The sequence below is a fragment of the Fukomys damarensis genome, unplaced genomic scaffold (assembly GCF_012274545.1).
Source record: "Fukomys damarensis isolate Sample0158 unplaced genomic scaffold, DMR_v1.0_HiC HiC_scaffold_16, whole genome shotgun sequence".
Lineage (NCBI taxonomy): Eukaryota > Metazoa > Chordata > Mammalia > Rodentia > Bathyergidae > Fukomys > Fukomys damarensis.
Genome location: NW_022900928.1, coordinates 126,234,420 through 126,250,006, shown reverse-complemented (window position 1 = coordinate 126,250,006; position 15,587 = coordinate 126,234,420). Strand labels below are relative to the sequence as shown.

General features: G+C 41.0%; 2 protein-coding genes across 2 annotated transcripts in view; one reads left to right on the top strand and one right to left on the bottom strand.

Annotated features, from left to right (window-relative positions):
* The first annotated feature begins 208 nt into the window (after positions 1-208).
* Positions 209-14,024, top strand: Tm4sf20 (transmembrane 4 L six family member 20). Its single transcript, XM_010611762.2, has 4 exons — positions 209-422; positions 7,975-8,040; positions 12,993-13,144; positions 13,629-14,024. Exons 1-4 carry the CDS (start codon positions 240-242, stop codon positions 13,909-13,911), a joined length of 684 nt encoding a protein of 227 aa, XP_010610064.1. The 5' UTR covers positions 209-239; the 3' UTR covers positions 13,912-14,024.
* The window catches only part of Mff (mitochondrial fission factor), a 42,300-nt gene continuing 34,447 nt past the window's right edge, over positions 7,735-15,587 (bottom strand). The window contains exon 12 of the mRNA XM_010611747.2: positions 7,735-8,021. Coding sequence (XP_010610049.1) covers positions 7,941-8,021 — 81 coding nt within the window. The 3' untranslated portion in view covers positions 7,735-7,940. The remainder of the gene's footprint in view (positions 8,022-15,587) is intronic.

Below are 15,587 nucleotides of genomic sequence, written 5' to 3'. Positions count from 1 at the left end.
AACCATAGATTTTTTTTCCTGCCTTCCTTCACCTTATCAAAATACAAAATGATCCTTGTTTCCGTCATAATGCTCATAATTCATGCCCTGCCCTGTTGGACTCTGAACCCCTTTCTCGTAATCCATTTTTCATCAGTGATGAACGCTAAACGTTAACCAGAATGTTTGTTATAAAAGGCAAGACACCGCGGTGCAGGCCCAGCGGCTGTGTTGGGGCTGTCACTGACCACAGGGTGACCATGACGTGCTGTGAGGGATGGACGTCCTGCAATGGCTTCAGCCTGCTGGCTCTCCTTCTGGCAGGGGTCATTCTCAATGCAATCCCTCTGGGCATCAACTTAGTTGAGGCGGATAAAGTTTTTCAAAACCCCATCTCTTGCTATGAGTGGTGGTTCCCAGGAATTATAGGAGCGGGTTTGATGGTGAGTAATATTGATTTGACCTGATTTGAAGCGGGGCTTCCCCGTTTTGTCAAATGCTCAATGACTGACTTTCAGCCTTGCAGTTAGCTATGTTTTCTCAGGATACTGTTAGGCACAGTGGTATGGTAAGGGTATATACTGGTCATCGGTGAGAATGGTAATTTAATTCAAATAAATTGTGGTATGAGCTACTGAGCTTTGTCAAAAAGAAAAAAAAAGAAAAAGAAATTGATTAAAAGTCTGTTGAGTTATTACTTGTCATATTTCTTCATATGTAGAGTGGCTCTTCTAAACTTAGAGACTTTTTTCATTTATTTTTCTGAGTTTTTTAACGGGGCACCAGGGATCAAACCCAAGGCCTTGTGCACGCTAAGCACACGATCCACACGGTCTATCAGAGCTACACTGCCGGCCCCATGAGGCATTTTAAATTCACGTCTTCAACTTTCCTCGGCCCCATACCGGTCTCAGCATTTGCAGGAAATGCAATAGGAGTAGGGGCGCCCTGTAGGAATAAGGAACACTCCCATGCACGCTGGCTGGCCTGGACCACAGGAAGGGGGAGCATGGCAATAGCATTACCAGGATCGGAACAGAGTGGGCCAACAAAATAGAGGCTGAAGTTCTGGGGCTCTGACCTCAAAGACTTCTTCATCATAGTGTTTCATAGTTTGATCATTATTCCTAGGTCTACTTCTGTTGAAATCCAGAACAGAGCAGTGCAGTACAGTGACTGTCCCTGGTCACGAGCCACCCCAGGCACTTGCAGTGGTTGCATTTGCACTTATTCCCAGGAATTCTGATGCAGCAGGACTGCATAGAGGCCACTGTGGAGATGGTTTTAGTCAAGTGCTGTGAAACACCGCTTTCAGATCTGGAAGGATATCTAGCTGTAGGTCTGCCTTGTATGTATTATTGTGTGTAAATCATCCGTGTTGTGTTCTGTTCTTGTTGTTATTGCTCTATTTTGCAGCCCTGGAGATTGAACCCAGGGCCTTGTGCATGCAAGACAAGTGCTCTCCCCCTGAGTACTTCATCAGCTCTTTTTTGAATTTTGATTTTGAGACAAGGTTGCGAAGCTGCTCAGTCTGGCCTTAGACCTGCAAGCTTTCTGCCTCAGTCTCCCGGAGTAGCTCGGACTACAGGCATGTGTGACCAAGTCCGGCTCCTACTGTGGCTTCATTTCCATATTTGTAAAAGGGGGATGTGGATGCTGGAGTTGGAAAGTCAGCATCCAGGACACTTGATTTTGTTTGTTGTACCATTTGTGCGCTGTCTGTGGTTGTCTAGTTGGTGGCAGAGGAGTGAGTTGCTGTTTCAATTGTGTGTGTGTGTGTGTGTGTGTGTGTGTGTGTGTGTGTGATATAGTTGTACACACTGGATGTTATCAATGTTTATGAGATGATGAATCAAATAGGTAACTTTAAAAGAAATTTGAGACATACACAAAAGAAAAAGAAAGAAAATTCAGGGCCATTAAGAATTATTAATTCTTTTGTTTTTTGGTACCGGGGATTGAACTCAGGACCTTGCGTTTGCGGGGCAGGTGGTAGAACCACTGAGCTAAATCCCTGACCCTAATAATTCTTAATAGTAACCAGATGCTGTTACTGATTTTATCCTCAGATGTACATTAAAGACACTCTTAGGCCATTATATATTAAAATTTTGATACAACTTTCTCCTTGGCTGGCAAACTGGATTCAAAAACACTTTGGCATCAAAAAGCCATTCCAGGAAGCATCGCTCAAAGGTTGATAGTGTTATTTTTCCCCCCCTTACCTTTATGAGCAATCTATTCGTTTGCTTTAGGTGCAAAGAGTGAGCAGAAAAGCTTTTGGAAAGTTCTGGGCCATGTCTTTACATTCCCCTGAGAGCTCTCTTCCAAATGGAGAGAAAATATATTGTTCAACTGTATGAAGTAACTGCAGTTCTTCATGTCTGCTGCCTCATCCTGTAGAAGGCTTCTCTCTGCTTGAGGTTGAGGCTGATCTGCGTCTGGTACAGGCCGAAGTCAGGAGAAGCTGTCTGGGAATAACTTAATGGTGGCAATTTCTATAGAGCTCACAACAGTTTCTAAGTTAAGATCATCCACTTAGATTAACTCACGTAGCTCTAGATAAAAATTTGTTACTAGCATTAAATAAGCCAGAGGTGGTGCTACACATATCTACAGCTCTTGTATTCTTTTTCTGGGAAACAGGGGCAGAAGAAGGGAAGAGACAAAGACATTAAAACAAAAAGAGGGACATAAATCTTTCATTTATTGCCAACTTGCTAGTTGCCAACTACTGGGTTGATACATTACACTGTTATCTCATCGAAATTACAATAATCTCAGTAGATAAAATTTGTTCTGTACAGACCAGAAATTAGAAGGCTGGGAGTGTTAACAAAGTCACACAGTGGGTGTGCAACCCAGTTCTAGATTTATCTGATTTCAAGGCTAGTAAAGCACCTTAATCCTCAACACCTGATCCAGCCAGACAGAGGGGGGAAAGATACAATCTCTAATTTAATCCATAAAGTTAAGCCAGCAGGAAACTGGATCTCGGAAAGGCTATTATAGACTCTTGTGAAACAGTTTCAGAGAAGCTGGACTTCCTTGTTCCACAGTTAAATTGCCTTTACCACCCTCAATAAATATTAACCAATATAAGGATGTCACTAAACACATTGAAAAATATGATGCACGCTTTAATTACAGAACCTAAGACCATAGGCTATGCCGCTAAGCAAACAGGTGGGTGGCACAAGGGTTCAGGGTACAGGTGTACGTTCATGATCCTCAACTCTTATTATTAGCTCAGTGGGAGAAAAAAAAATCCTTGCAAATGTTATTTGCTCAGGTATGAAAAATAATCAGGCCATTTTATTTTATATGCTGTTAACTGTAAGCCTGATCTTAGTCATGCTTTTACTGAGCTCACTTATTGCACAATTCTAATTTATCAAAGTCAATTATTAAAAAAAAGTGTTTTTTTTTTTTGGTACTGGGGCTCGAACTCAGAACTTTGCACTTGTGAGGTAGGCAGCAGAAACACTGAGCCAAACCCCTGGCCTAATTATTAAAATATTAACAGAAAACAAATAGTTGGAGGTTAAACAAATTAGAAATATTTTATATAATAGGCATTTGTAAAATATAGTATTTATATTTATATTTATGATGAGCTATGGCTTTACATGTCACTCTCATGTTCAAGTACTTGGAGGGTCCCCAAAGTCTGAATTTGATCACAAATTAGCTAAAGCTCTTCCTTAGAAGCTCCTTCATGAAAATGTATAACTAACTTCTAAAACCGGATGAAAGTTTGCATTTCTGCAAAGGAAAAGGAACAATACTCCAATTCCTCTACCTCAATTTTCATTCTTGTCCTATTATTAATCTTAGTTCATTAATTGCCCGAGACAGGGGCTGGTAAACTTTTCTGTAAAGAGCCAGATAGTGGATGTGTTAGACTTTATGAGCCAGTCTCTTCTACCGTGGTTCAAACTCTACTGTTAGTGTGTAAAAGTAGCCACAAACAACTTGTAAACAAGTGGGAGTGATGTTGTCCCAATAAAACTTTATTTACAAAAAAAGAGGCAGTGGGACATAGCTTGTCAGTTCCTTTTCTAGAAGGCAGTGTAGTTTTCCTATACAATAAAAGAGGTTTAATGTGTTTGGGAGCTAAGGTTTACTTCCTCATTCTTCTGGGCTTTCAGTTATGCTTCTGGATGGCTGAACAGCCATGTATATACACCGGCCTCTGAAATGTAAGGGTGTTGGTCTTTGGAGAAATGTGTAAGGGAAGCTTGCTAACAATACAAGTGGTATGGATTCGGCACAGGATTGCACGGGTTGAAGTTTGTTAGGAAAATTGCCTTGTGAAGGCATAAATCTTAATCTGCTCTGAAAGAACAGAGGTAGATATGGTCTTGGAAAAAAGGACGGGGAAGAGGCAGTTAGAAGGTCCCTGAGAAGGGCAATGGCAGTGGTGGTAAGACAAGAATGAATACATTTTATGTAGAAAGAAGCCAGTTTTTTTCTTTTTCTTTTTTGTGGGGTTGGGGATTAAACTTAGGGCCACATGCATATCAGGCAAATTCTCTACCATTAAGTTATATTCCTGGCCCTTTTAAAATTTAATTTAAGGCAGGGTCTAAGTTGCTCAGGCTGGGCTCGAACTTATAGTTCTCCTGCCTCAGCTTTCCAAGCAGCTGAATTACAAGTGTGTGCTACCATGGCTAACTAAAGGAAAAAAAATTTTTATTTATTTATTTATTTTTTTTTTTGGTAGCAAGCCTCGAACTTGGGACCTTGCACTTGCAAGGCAGGAGGCAGCACCACTGAGCTAAATCCCCGGCCCAAGAGAGGAGAATATTAAGAATCAGTGTGGACCAGTGGTTAAGATCCTGGCTCTGAAGTCCATGCCTAGCTTCGAGTCTCATCTCTCTCACTTTGTTAGGCAATCTACTCAAACTGTGCTTCAGTTATCTCATGGGTGAAACGGGGATAGAATAGTCCCTACATCATAGGATCGTTATGAAGATGGAGTGCCCTGGAGTATGCAAAGCACCTATCACAGGGCCTGGCATGTAGTCAGAGCTCAGCAAAATGTTAGAAAACATGAGCAGGAGAGAACCACTTAGCAGCAGTGGGGTTGATTTACAAACACCTTTACAACTAAAGTTTGGTAAGTGGAAGGAAGTCATTTGTATTATACTCTCCTCTAGTACAAAACTCCTTCTAAAATGTCTAGCCATAGCTGCTGACTAAATGAGAATGAAATTCTAAGTTCTACAATACAATGTCATTTCTTACAGCGTTCCTCATCAATATAGACATCCCTCACTTAATGATCTACCTGTTTAATAACTGTGCAGACTTACATTCAGGATTAGGACTATCATTTGGGGGAACATAGTTCTATACATTTTGTTTTGTTTTTGGTACTGGAGATCGAACTCAGGTCCTTGCGCTTGCAAGGCAGGCGGCGGAACCATTGAGCTAAATCCCTGGCCCTCTGTATAGCTTGTTGATAAAGCCTCAAGGTCTTCTTCTTCTTTTTTTGTTTTTGGTACAGTAAACCTTGTTTATAAGCACTGTAGTTTTTGTTTTTTTCAGTTTTTTGAGATAGGGTCTCACTATGTAGTAGAGACTGACCTGGAACTCACTATGTAGCCCAGGTTGGTCTCGAACTCACAGCGATCCTCCTGCCTCAGCCTCCCAAGTGCTGGGATTACAGGCATGCGCCACCACACCCAGTTTATAAGCACTGTAGTTTTAAATTCTGTTAGACATGACACAACTGCATGTGAGAGTTATGCAAATGAAAGCACAGTCATCAAGTTGGAGTCTCCTTTGGCCATTTCTTTGTTCTGCATCCTCTAGTGTACATACTACATACAATTCCTCATTTAGTGAACAATTACCGACCAAGTCTCAGGACCCACACTTGGTCGCAGATGGGAGTGTCCGTAATCTTTCTTCGAACAGAGAATGCAATATATGTAAGACTGTAAATGTCAGTGTAAAGTAAAGGCATTACAAATTATGAATTACAGGAGGAGGAAAAGGAATGTGGGACTAAAAATAATTTTCAAATATGGGCTTAGAGAGATGAGATAGATGGTACTAACCTCAGTAGAAGAAAGTTAGGGAAATGCAGGGAGTGGTGATCAAGGGATATTAAAGAATACAGTAGGCCGGGGATTTAGCTCAGTGGTGCTGCCACCTGCCTTGCAAACGCAAGGACCTGAGTTCGATTCCTAGTGCCAAAAAAACAAAAACAAACAAATACGAATACAGTGACTGCTCATAGAAAAATTAAAAAAAAAATACTACAGTAAAAGACACATAGCCGGGGATTTAGCTCAGTGGTACCGCTGCCTGCTTTGCAAGCGCAAGGTCCCAAGTTCAATCCCCAGTACCAAAAGACACATTACCATGAAGCCCCCTCAAAATATCCCTCTCTTCCATCACATTTATCCCATCATTGTCTGTCTGTCTGTCTGTCTGTCTCTCTCTCTTCTGTACCAGAGATCGAACTCAAGTCTTTGTTTGCTAGGCAGGCGGCGGAACCACTGAGCTAAATCCCCAGCCCTACCCGATCATTCTTACACTTTCTGAAGCAGTTCTGGAAGTCATTTTTCAGATGGGTCTTTAGTTGGGCTGTTGTGGATGCCTCGTTGTCCTGAATTGATTCAAAGCATTTATGTTTAATGATCATTTTGGCTTTGGGGAAGAGCCAGAAGTCACACAGTGCTAGGTCCAGAGAATAAGACGGATGAGGACACCCCACAATGTTTTTGCAAGCCTGCCTTTCCATTTGATGGTACTCAGGGGCAGCATCCACTGAATTTGTGATCACAGATGCTCATGAAAGAGGAATTGCAAACTGCTTCCGAAAGTGGCAATAAGTGTGTTGGGATAAGTGTGTTTTCAAGTGAGGGGGGTATTTTGAGGGCCATTAGAAGCACTGTGTCTTTTATTGTAATTTTTAAAAATTAAAAACATGACTGTGTTTTTCATCACATCCTAGAATCCTTGTCAACTCACAGGGAAGCAAAACCATCAGTTTCTTTCCTGAAGCCTTGCTAAAGTAAAGCATAGTTTGCAGGACACTGCAAAACTCACTCATACTAGGTTGTGATAATGAGGGGGGAGGAGGGGAAGAAAAACAAAATTTGGATGATGCAACCAATTCTTCCAGGGACATTCCTTCCAAAATAGTGCACAAATAACCCGTCCTATTTAAAATCCAAGTCTCTCTCCAGACGATTCAGAGTAAACCCTGAATGCAGAGGAGACACTTTACAAGTGCTAACTTGAAACTTATTCCTCCTTTTTTTCCTTCTTTTTATTGAGTTTATCGGTACAGTCTAGGTATACAGTACAGTTACATTCATCATTGGGATTCTGTACCTTTACATAATAGGTCTTGATTCTCATTTTTTCCCCTTGTCCCTGCCCTCCCTTCACCACCTCCTCCCCTCCCCATTTACAAACACTTTATTTCCATTTTTTCAGTTTCTCATATTTTTTTCTCTCCCTTATTACCTTTCCCCCACCCTTCCCACTTTCCCTACACATTTAGCCCTTTACTTCCTATTTCTATTTCACATTATTAATTATCTCATTAGGATCCTGCGTACTATTATAGTTTTTCACACCAAAGAAACTATTCAGTATTTCAGTTAAAGAAATCTCTGTATGAACATAAAAAATAGGGAATCCTAAAATAAAACTAAAAAGGAAAGTAAAACAGAAAAGGCAATGATGTAACATTAAAATAATCCTTAATTCTGGAGATGAAAATGGTCCCTGAACATATTTAAATTGCTTCTTGCTCTTGTAGTCTTATCTTATTCTTTTTTTTTTCCTCCTTTTAATCTTTATGGTTGAAATTGAGACCACAAAGTTAAGATAAGGATGTTGTTAAGTTTCTTCTCTCATTCTCTTGAGGTTTGGTTTCCCACAACTGGTGACAAACCGGAGACAGAGATTACTGCTTTTTCATCTGACGAGAAGTCTTAATACTCATCTTTCCTGTAATGCAATTTCCAGGTCATTCCAGCAACTACGATGTCCTTGGCAGCCAGGAAGCGAGGGTGCTGCAACAACAAAACTGGGGTGAGTGTGCAGCGGTCGGATTGGAAGTGGAAGCACATTAACCGTTGCTATTTTAGCTAAGCTGCCACCCTGAGTCCTCAGCACCTACGGAGGCACAGCAGGGTCAAAAACATCCTGATCACATGATCATATGAAAAGTGAGGACATTCTTTTTCATTTCTCATAAAAACCTTAGTTTGGAGCTAGCTTCAGTTCTTTCTTTAGTCTGCTCAAAGGTTTTCAAAGAAAGATTTATAAGTCGCACCACAGCTGCAGATTTCATAATTTCCTAATACTTCAATATGTGCTCATTTTGTGGTGTGGGCAAAACAGAAACCCATCTTCAGCTCCATGAATACAAAAGGCTGGCTTGCTAGGCTCAGAATGGTAACTGTCCTTATCCAGTTAAGTAAAAAGAGTTGTCAGTTACTTTTCAAACATTTTAAGACCTACCTATTTCTAATAAAGTCGTAACTAAGAGTACATTAACAGTTATTAACCTGTTACTCTGCTCAGAACACTTTCAGGTATGGCATCAGTGTTATTTAATCCTCTCAAACTCTTAGGTGGGAAAAGTGAGCTCTAGGATTTTCTTGACCAAGAAACTGATGCTCAGAAAAATCGAGTTATTTCCCAGTGTAGCACAACTACAAAGTGGTTATTTTCCCCAATGCACCAGGCTCCAAAGTTCACAATCTTCACACTATTTACACCACGAAACTTGCTTTTAAGTAGCTCTTCTAATTCTTCAAGGAGGGGGTTAGATCAATAACAAGCAGTCACAGTAAATATATCAGGCTGAAGTGGGAAGATCTAAGGGTTTTAAAGCAATGGTGCCCAGTAAGACGAGAACATTCACACAATCAGGGGAGATTTAAAAAAATATCAATGCTTTGGTGACCTCCTTCCCACAGACTCTGCATCAGTGTCTTTCAAAAGCATCCAAGGTGATTTCAGTGTGCTGCTGGGGTTATAAATCATTCTGTATTTTTATTTCCAGGGCTGGGATCAAACCCAGGGCCTTGGGCTTGCTAACTAAACACAGTACCGCTGAGCCATTCCCTGGCCCAAGAGTTAGTGTCTTTTGTTTTGTTTTTGGTACTGGGGATCAAACTCAGGTCCTTGTGCTTGAGAGGCAGGAGGCAGAACCACTGAGCTAAATCCCCGGCCTAAGAGTTAGTGTCTTAAAGGACAAAAGATCTGTATTGTTTTGTTTTAATATTGCCTGCTCGGACATTTGATTCTTATCTAGGATTACAATACTTTTTGAAATATTTCCAGTCTGTTTCTGACACATTGTATTCAATGAATATTAATTCCCAGTTTGTCCTGCACATCACTTCCTACACTGATAATTAGGAGACTGGCTCTGCACCATTTCTATCTTGTATTCACAACATTCCTGCAAAAGATATCTTGATATACTTCTGAACCCTTGGATTCAAAAAATATCAAAGCACCCATGTTTTGCTCAAGTCATACTTCCATTACAAACCTTTATTTTTTGCATATACTCCCCCATTAAGTTTATTGGTACAGTTAAAGCAAACAATATAGTTACATTTATCATTGGAATCTGGTACCTTTACATGATATGTCTTGGTTCTTATTTTTTCCCCATTCCCCTGCTCTCCCTTCACCCTCTCCACCTTTCCCTATTTACAAAGACTTTGTTTCCATTTTTTCCTTTTTTCACATTTTTAATTTTACCTTATTTCCTTTCCCCTCCTTTTCCAACTTCTGCTTTAGCCATTTTCTTCCTATTTCACACTCCCAGTTATGCCATTTCAATCTTACTTACACTTTTAGTTTTTCACATCAGAGAAACTATTCAGTATTTACTCAAGTATGTCCTACTTATTTCACTTGAGTATGGACTCAATGTGCAAAAATTAGCAATAAATGTCTCTAGTTTCTCATTCTTTATGGCTGAGTAGTACTCCATTTTATAGAAGAACCACATCTTCTTTATCCAGTTGGGTTGTTTCCAAGTTTTAGCTATTACAAACTGTGCTGCTATAAACATGGGTGCACATATATCACTGTGGTATGATTTTTTTAATTCTTTGGAGAGATACCCAGTAGACAGCTGGATTAAATGGGACCTCTATCCTAGTTCTTTGAGGTATCTCCATATTGATTTCCACAGTGGTTTCACTAGTCTGCACTCCCACCAACAATGGAGAGGGTTCCTTTCTTTCCACAGCCCCAGCATTTGTTACTGGCTGATTTCTTGATAGCAGTTATTCTTTCTGGTGTAAGGTGGAATCTCAGTGTTGTTTTCATCTGCTTCTCTCAAATGACCAGTGATGTGGAACATTTTTTCATACATTTATTTGCTGCTTTTACTTGAGAAATGTCTGATCTTTTCAGATGCCCATTTCTGAATCAGGTCTTTGTATTTGGGGGCCTGATTTTTTTGAGTTCTTTATATATTCCAGCTAGTAGTCCTTTGTCTGAGGAGTAGCTGGTAAAATTTTTTTCCCACATTGTAGGTTGTCTCTTAGCTCTGTGGGTGGTTTCTCTTGCATTCATTTTGCCTATTTTTGTTTTGTTTTTTTGTTTTCAGTACCAGGGATTAAACTCTGTAGGAGTAGGACCTTGTGCTTGTGAGTCAGGTGGTGGAACAATTGAGCGAAATCCCAGGCCCCTGTTTCGCATATACTCTTGATGAACAAGTGATTCTTTTTTTAATGATCTCTTAAATTCTATCTCCTTTGAAGACACAGTGAGGCAGGAATAATGATGCCACTTTCTATGTATGTTTTGGACTTAACTCAGTACAGTAGGTGGTTGTGCTCTTCGATACCAACCTTGCAAAGAATCCAGCCATGCTTCAGCAAACTCAGATGATTCCAAGTGGAGGGTGTCCAGGGGATACTGTCACAATGGGTAATATTGCTTATGCTGTGGTAATAATGGCACTAGCTACTTCAGTCACAATTGCCCATTCAAATTGCCATCCGAGCAATTTTATTCATTTGTTGTTAGCCAGGTGAGGGCTTATGCTTAAGTCGAACTTGGTATCTTCTAAGTCTAGATAAGACTAAGGCATCATAAAAGTGACAAAGTCCAAATCCTGAGAGGACAGGAAAGGGGTCACCAGAGCTTGTTTTCTACTGCAACTATTCCATTTCCCCTATTATAATAGTTTCTTGGTATCTTTCCCTCTCTCTAGTTCTTTTCTGTATACAAAATGGGTTTGGCCTAATCATTTAGGTGAATTCCCACTCTTATGAAAATATAGATGCCCAGAATCACTTTCTGTAGTTGTTCCCCTTTGTAGGAAGTAGAAATAACAAAAGATCAGAAAGTAAACAAAGTGGCACTTCTTGGTGAATACATTTAAGTAACATGTGCAGATCATAGGTGAAAGGGGGTCCGCGTGCCCTTTTGGGTGCCCCTTCCCAATTAGGCCACTCACGCACCGAGAGGTCCGGCAGGAGATCTTTATTGTAGGGAGGCGAGCAGGAGGCAGGAAAGCAGAGAGAGAGAGAGAGAGAGAGAGAGAGAGAGGAGGAAGAAGAAGCAGAAGGAGAGAGAAGAACAAAGAAAGGAAGGTCCTTTTATCAGTTTTGGGGTGGGCTATTGCTTATTTAGGAGGAGTGAGTTACTTTTAACCTATCACAGGCCAGATTGCTTTTATGGGCCCAGTCCTGCAGACACAGGTTTCAACTTTCCTGGACCACTGTGGCCTTGGTGGGGAGAGAAACCAGAGATAAGGGCATGAGGTCATTTTAGGAGCCAAGGTGTACCAGGAGAATGCAGACTGTGAGGCGGCATCACAGTATACTTTAACATGATCAATTCCCTAACAATAGGAGTATGGGAGAGTTAGGATTTGAATTCAATTCTAAGTTCTTCATTTTGTGCTTAGAGAGCTAAGAGTGTTGTATTGTGAGCCCCGCAAAAACAAAAAAACAAACCAAAAACATGTTCCAGTGTTTCCTAGCTGAGACCCTGAGTTTGTCAACTTCCCCAAGCTGCAGTTTTCTCTTCCATAAAGTGGGAATGTAGTAGTATCTCTCTCGGGGTCGGTCAAATGGTTAAATGAGATAATATAAAGTCCGGGGTCCCTCAACACCACTGAATAGGCAGCCACTTTTGCTCTGTTCATTAAAGGAGCTCTGAAGAGCACAGCACATATATACTGCTGAAGGCAGAAATGTTCTATCAAAGGAGAAGTACTCTTGCTTCCCTTCTTCTCACTTTGAAATATTCATAACCATCACTAACAACCTCAACAAAACAAGTTTTTGAAAAAAAAAATGCACATTAACTCTCACTTTCTCTGCCAAACTCCATGCTTTGTTCTGTTTTCGTGACTCTGACTCATGAAATAAAACATGCCTACAACCTTCCCCTCCAACACAGTTCTCAACCATGGGCAACAAAAGCCCTGCCTCCACCCCAAAGGGACACTTGGCACTGTCTGGAGACCTTGTCGGTGTCGTGCGGGACTAGGGAGGAGGGGTCTTAGCGTCTCTTGGGTAGGGATGAGTGTTGCCCGGTATCACATACTGCATGGGACAGGGCGGACAGCAAGAAGCCCTGTCAGTGCAGCCCTGCGCTAACCTGTGCTGCAGGATGCTTAGGGCATCAAGGCCAAGTGTAGATTGAAGCCCGGGGATCCAAGAGATGAGACATCAAAGTGTGGGCAACGGAGGTCTCCCTGAGTTTCTGCAAAGTAGGAAATACACAAAATGAGGAGCAGAAATCAGAGCTCAGTGGTCAGGTGAGACGAACAAGGTTGAGATTTTTCAGACAGCGGCAAGGTCAACCCTCTTTCGAGGAGTGTAAGGAAGTGGCAGAGATGCTGCCCTCTGCCCCTTTACACCTAACCTGACTGTGGTCTTAAGATCGAGGACTACAGAGTGATGGCGGTTGATAAAAAGACTGCAAGCACCGCTGAGACTCGGAACACACCGAGGCCAGGAAGTAATGTGTGCCAACGGCTCTACTTCATTTTCCAGATGTTTCTTTCATCACTTTTGAACGTAATCACAGTCGTTGGCGCCGCGTACTGCATGCTGGTATCTATCCAGGCTCTCTCTGAAGGTCCTCTTATCTGTAGCTCTCGAGTCAATGGTACTGCCAACTGTGAATTTTCCTTGAAAAACTTAACGTAAGTAAACGGACCTTCATTGTCTTAGTGTCCTACACAGCTGCAGCCGCAGTAGATAACACAATATGCAAACAATCCATGTTTTTCCTTGAGGCAATTACTGGGACAAACATTCTTAGGGATTCAGTTTGTTAATCCCCAAAGGCACAATCTGACAGAAACAAAGGAATCATAACCTCCAGAATGCTTTTGGGTATGGATTTATCTACCTGCAATCCCAGCTATTGGGGGGGGTAAAATAAAAATAACTAGATACCTGCTTAGAAAGCCTGGTCTTAGCTATAGCTGCTGGGCACAATATTTCTTTCGTTGTTGTTGTTTTGGTACTGGGGATCAAACTCGGGTCCTTGCGCTTGCGAGGCGGGTAGCGGAACCACTGAGCTACATACATTCCTCTCCCTGGGTACAGTATTTCAAAAGTTCATTGTTTGACCGTTCCTCACCTGATCTGGGCATAATATTTTCCATTTCTTTTGTTTTGCAGCAACATTCATTTACAACCCGTCTTTCTGCAATGGTTCTGGAATGATTCCTGTGTGTCTCCTACTGGTTCCACAAACCTCAATGCCAACAATGATATGGCCAATAGCTGGAAAATACCCAGCTCCAACTCTGAAGAAGACAGATACAGGATCTTCCACGTGTCAGTGTTCTTAGGTTTGCTACTCGTTGGGATTCTCGAGGCCCTGTTTGGGCTCAGTCAGATAGTCATTGGTTTCCTCGGCTGTCTGTGTGGTGTCTCTAAGCGAAGGAACCAAGTTGTGTAGGTTAGCGGTACTAAGACAGAGGTCTTGGTACCTTGAATAATTTGAAAATGACACTGCTTTTAGGAGAATAAATACTTTTAGGAGCACAATAATGGAACATTATCTACAAAGCTGTGTGAGTCATTTTAGTACACAAAGTTGTTGTTGAAGTCATCTGTAAACACGTAACACCTTCACGTGGGAGGAAACAAAACCCTCACTACTTGATTTGGGGGAGAAGTTAAGAAAAGCTTTTTTTTTTTTTTTTTTTGCTCCGTGTTGTTTAGTTTTTCTAACTATATATTCTATGTGTGTGAAGGGACAGAGATCTAAAAAGGAGGGAAAAATGAGAACAGAAGTTATCCTGGAAGTGCAAATAATATGGCGAGTTTTTATTATATTCTTTCATATTTTGGAAAACAATAGATATAACCTGAATGTAATCAAGTCTTTGGACCTAATTACCAGCTTGTAGGGAGAAGAAATTATCAAGTCCAAAAGATGGGACAGTAAACAGAATAGTTCTGTTTTTAAGAAAAGGTTACAGAAAAGCTCCATCCATCAAATTGGTGGGATGGGCTGATGGAACTTTTCCAGATGAAGAGAAAAAGAGCAGCAGGCCCAGTGGTACATGAGTGAAACCCCAGTGTTCTGGGAGGCAGAGGCAGAGGCAGGAGGCAAGACAAGCCCAACCTGGGCAAGCTGGTGAGCCCTTGGCCTCACAATAAAAAGGGCTGGGGATGCAGTTCAATCCACATATCCTGGGTTCCACCCTCACTACTGGTTAAAAAAACCAAACAAACAAAACACTGATGAGTGGGGGCATGTTTGAGTTACATGGATTATACAGATCTTAGAAGGGATAACTGAGACACACATATACAACAATTGGGTTAAATGATATTAAGACATTAATTTTGCTAGGTTTGATAATGGTCTTATGGTTATAAAGGAAAATGTCCTTAACTCTTAAAGATGTGTATTTATATGCTGGAGGGGGTAGTCATGTTTTTAAAATACTTCAAAGCCCATGTCCCCCCAAAAGTGAAACAGTGTTCATTGTTATAGTTCAGTGACAGGTGTATGGCAGTTCATTATACCCTATTTTCCTATGTTAACAGTTTTTGTTTTTTTAGTACTGGGGATAGAACTTGGGCCCTTGCACTTGTGAGGTAGGTGGCAGAACCACTGAGCCAAATCCCCAGCCCTGTTAACAGTTTTATAGTAAGTAAAATTATCTTAGAAAAAGTCAGTCTTTCAAAAGGTCGTTTCCATATATGACAACCACTGAAAGATAACCAAACCATGTATTTGCCATATTAAAATGCTCTAAAACAGACAAAACTAAAAACTTGTTTTTCTGAATGCACTCACTTCTGCATTTATTTGAATTTTTAAAAAATGTTTGTTGGGCTTAAGGTTCCAGAAACAACTTATATTACATTATAGCTGTCCAAATAAATTAGTAACATCAAGAAGTCATGAGCCTTTATTACTAATTTACTACAATCCTACACGTGCCTATTTCCCTTAATGCCTGGCTTAACTACCTACCTGAGGAAGCCTTCTCAGTGTACTTAATTCTAGTAAGCTGAGTTAGCACTCACCAAAGCCACTATCATCATACCCAACACACATCGCATGTATTTTTATACACCCATCACTACAGAATTTGACAGAACAAGGGGCCACATCCT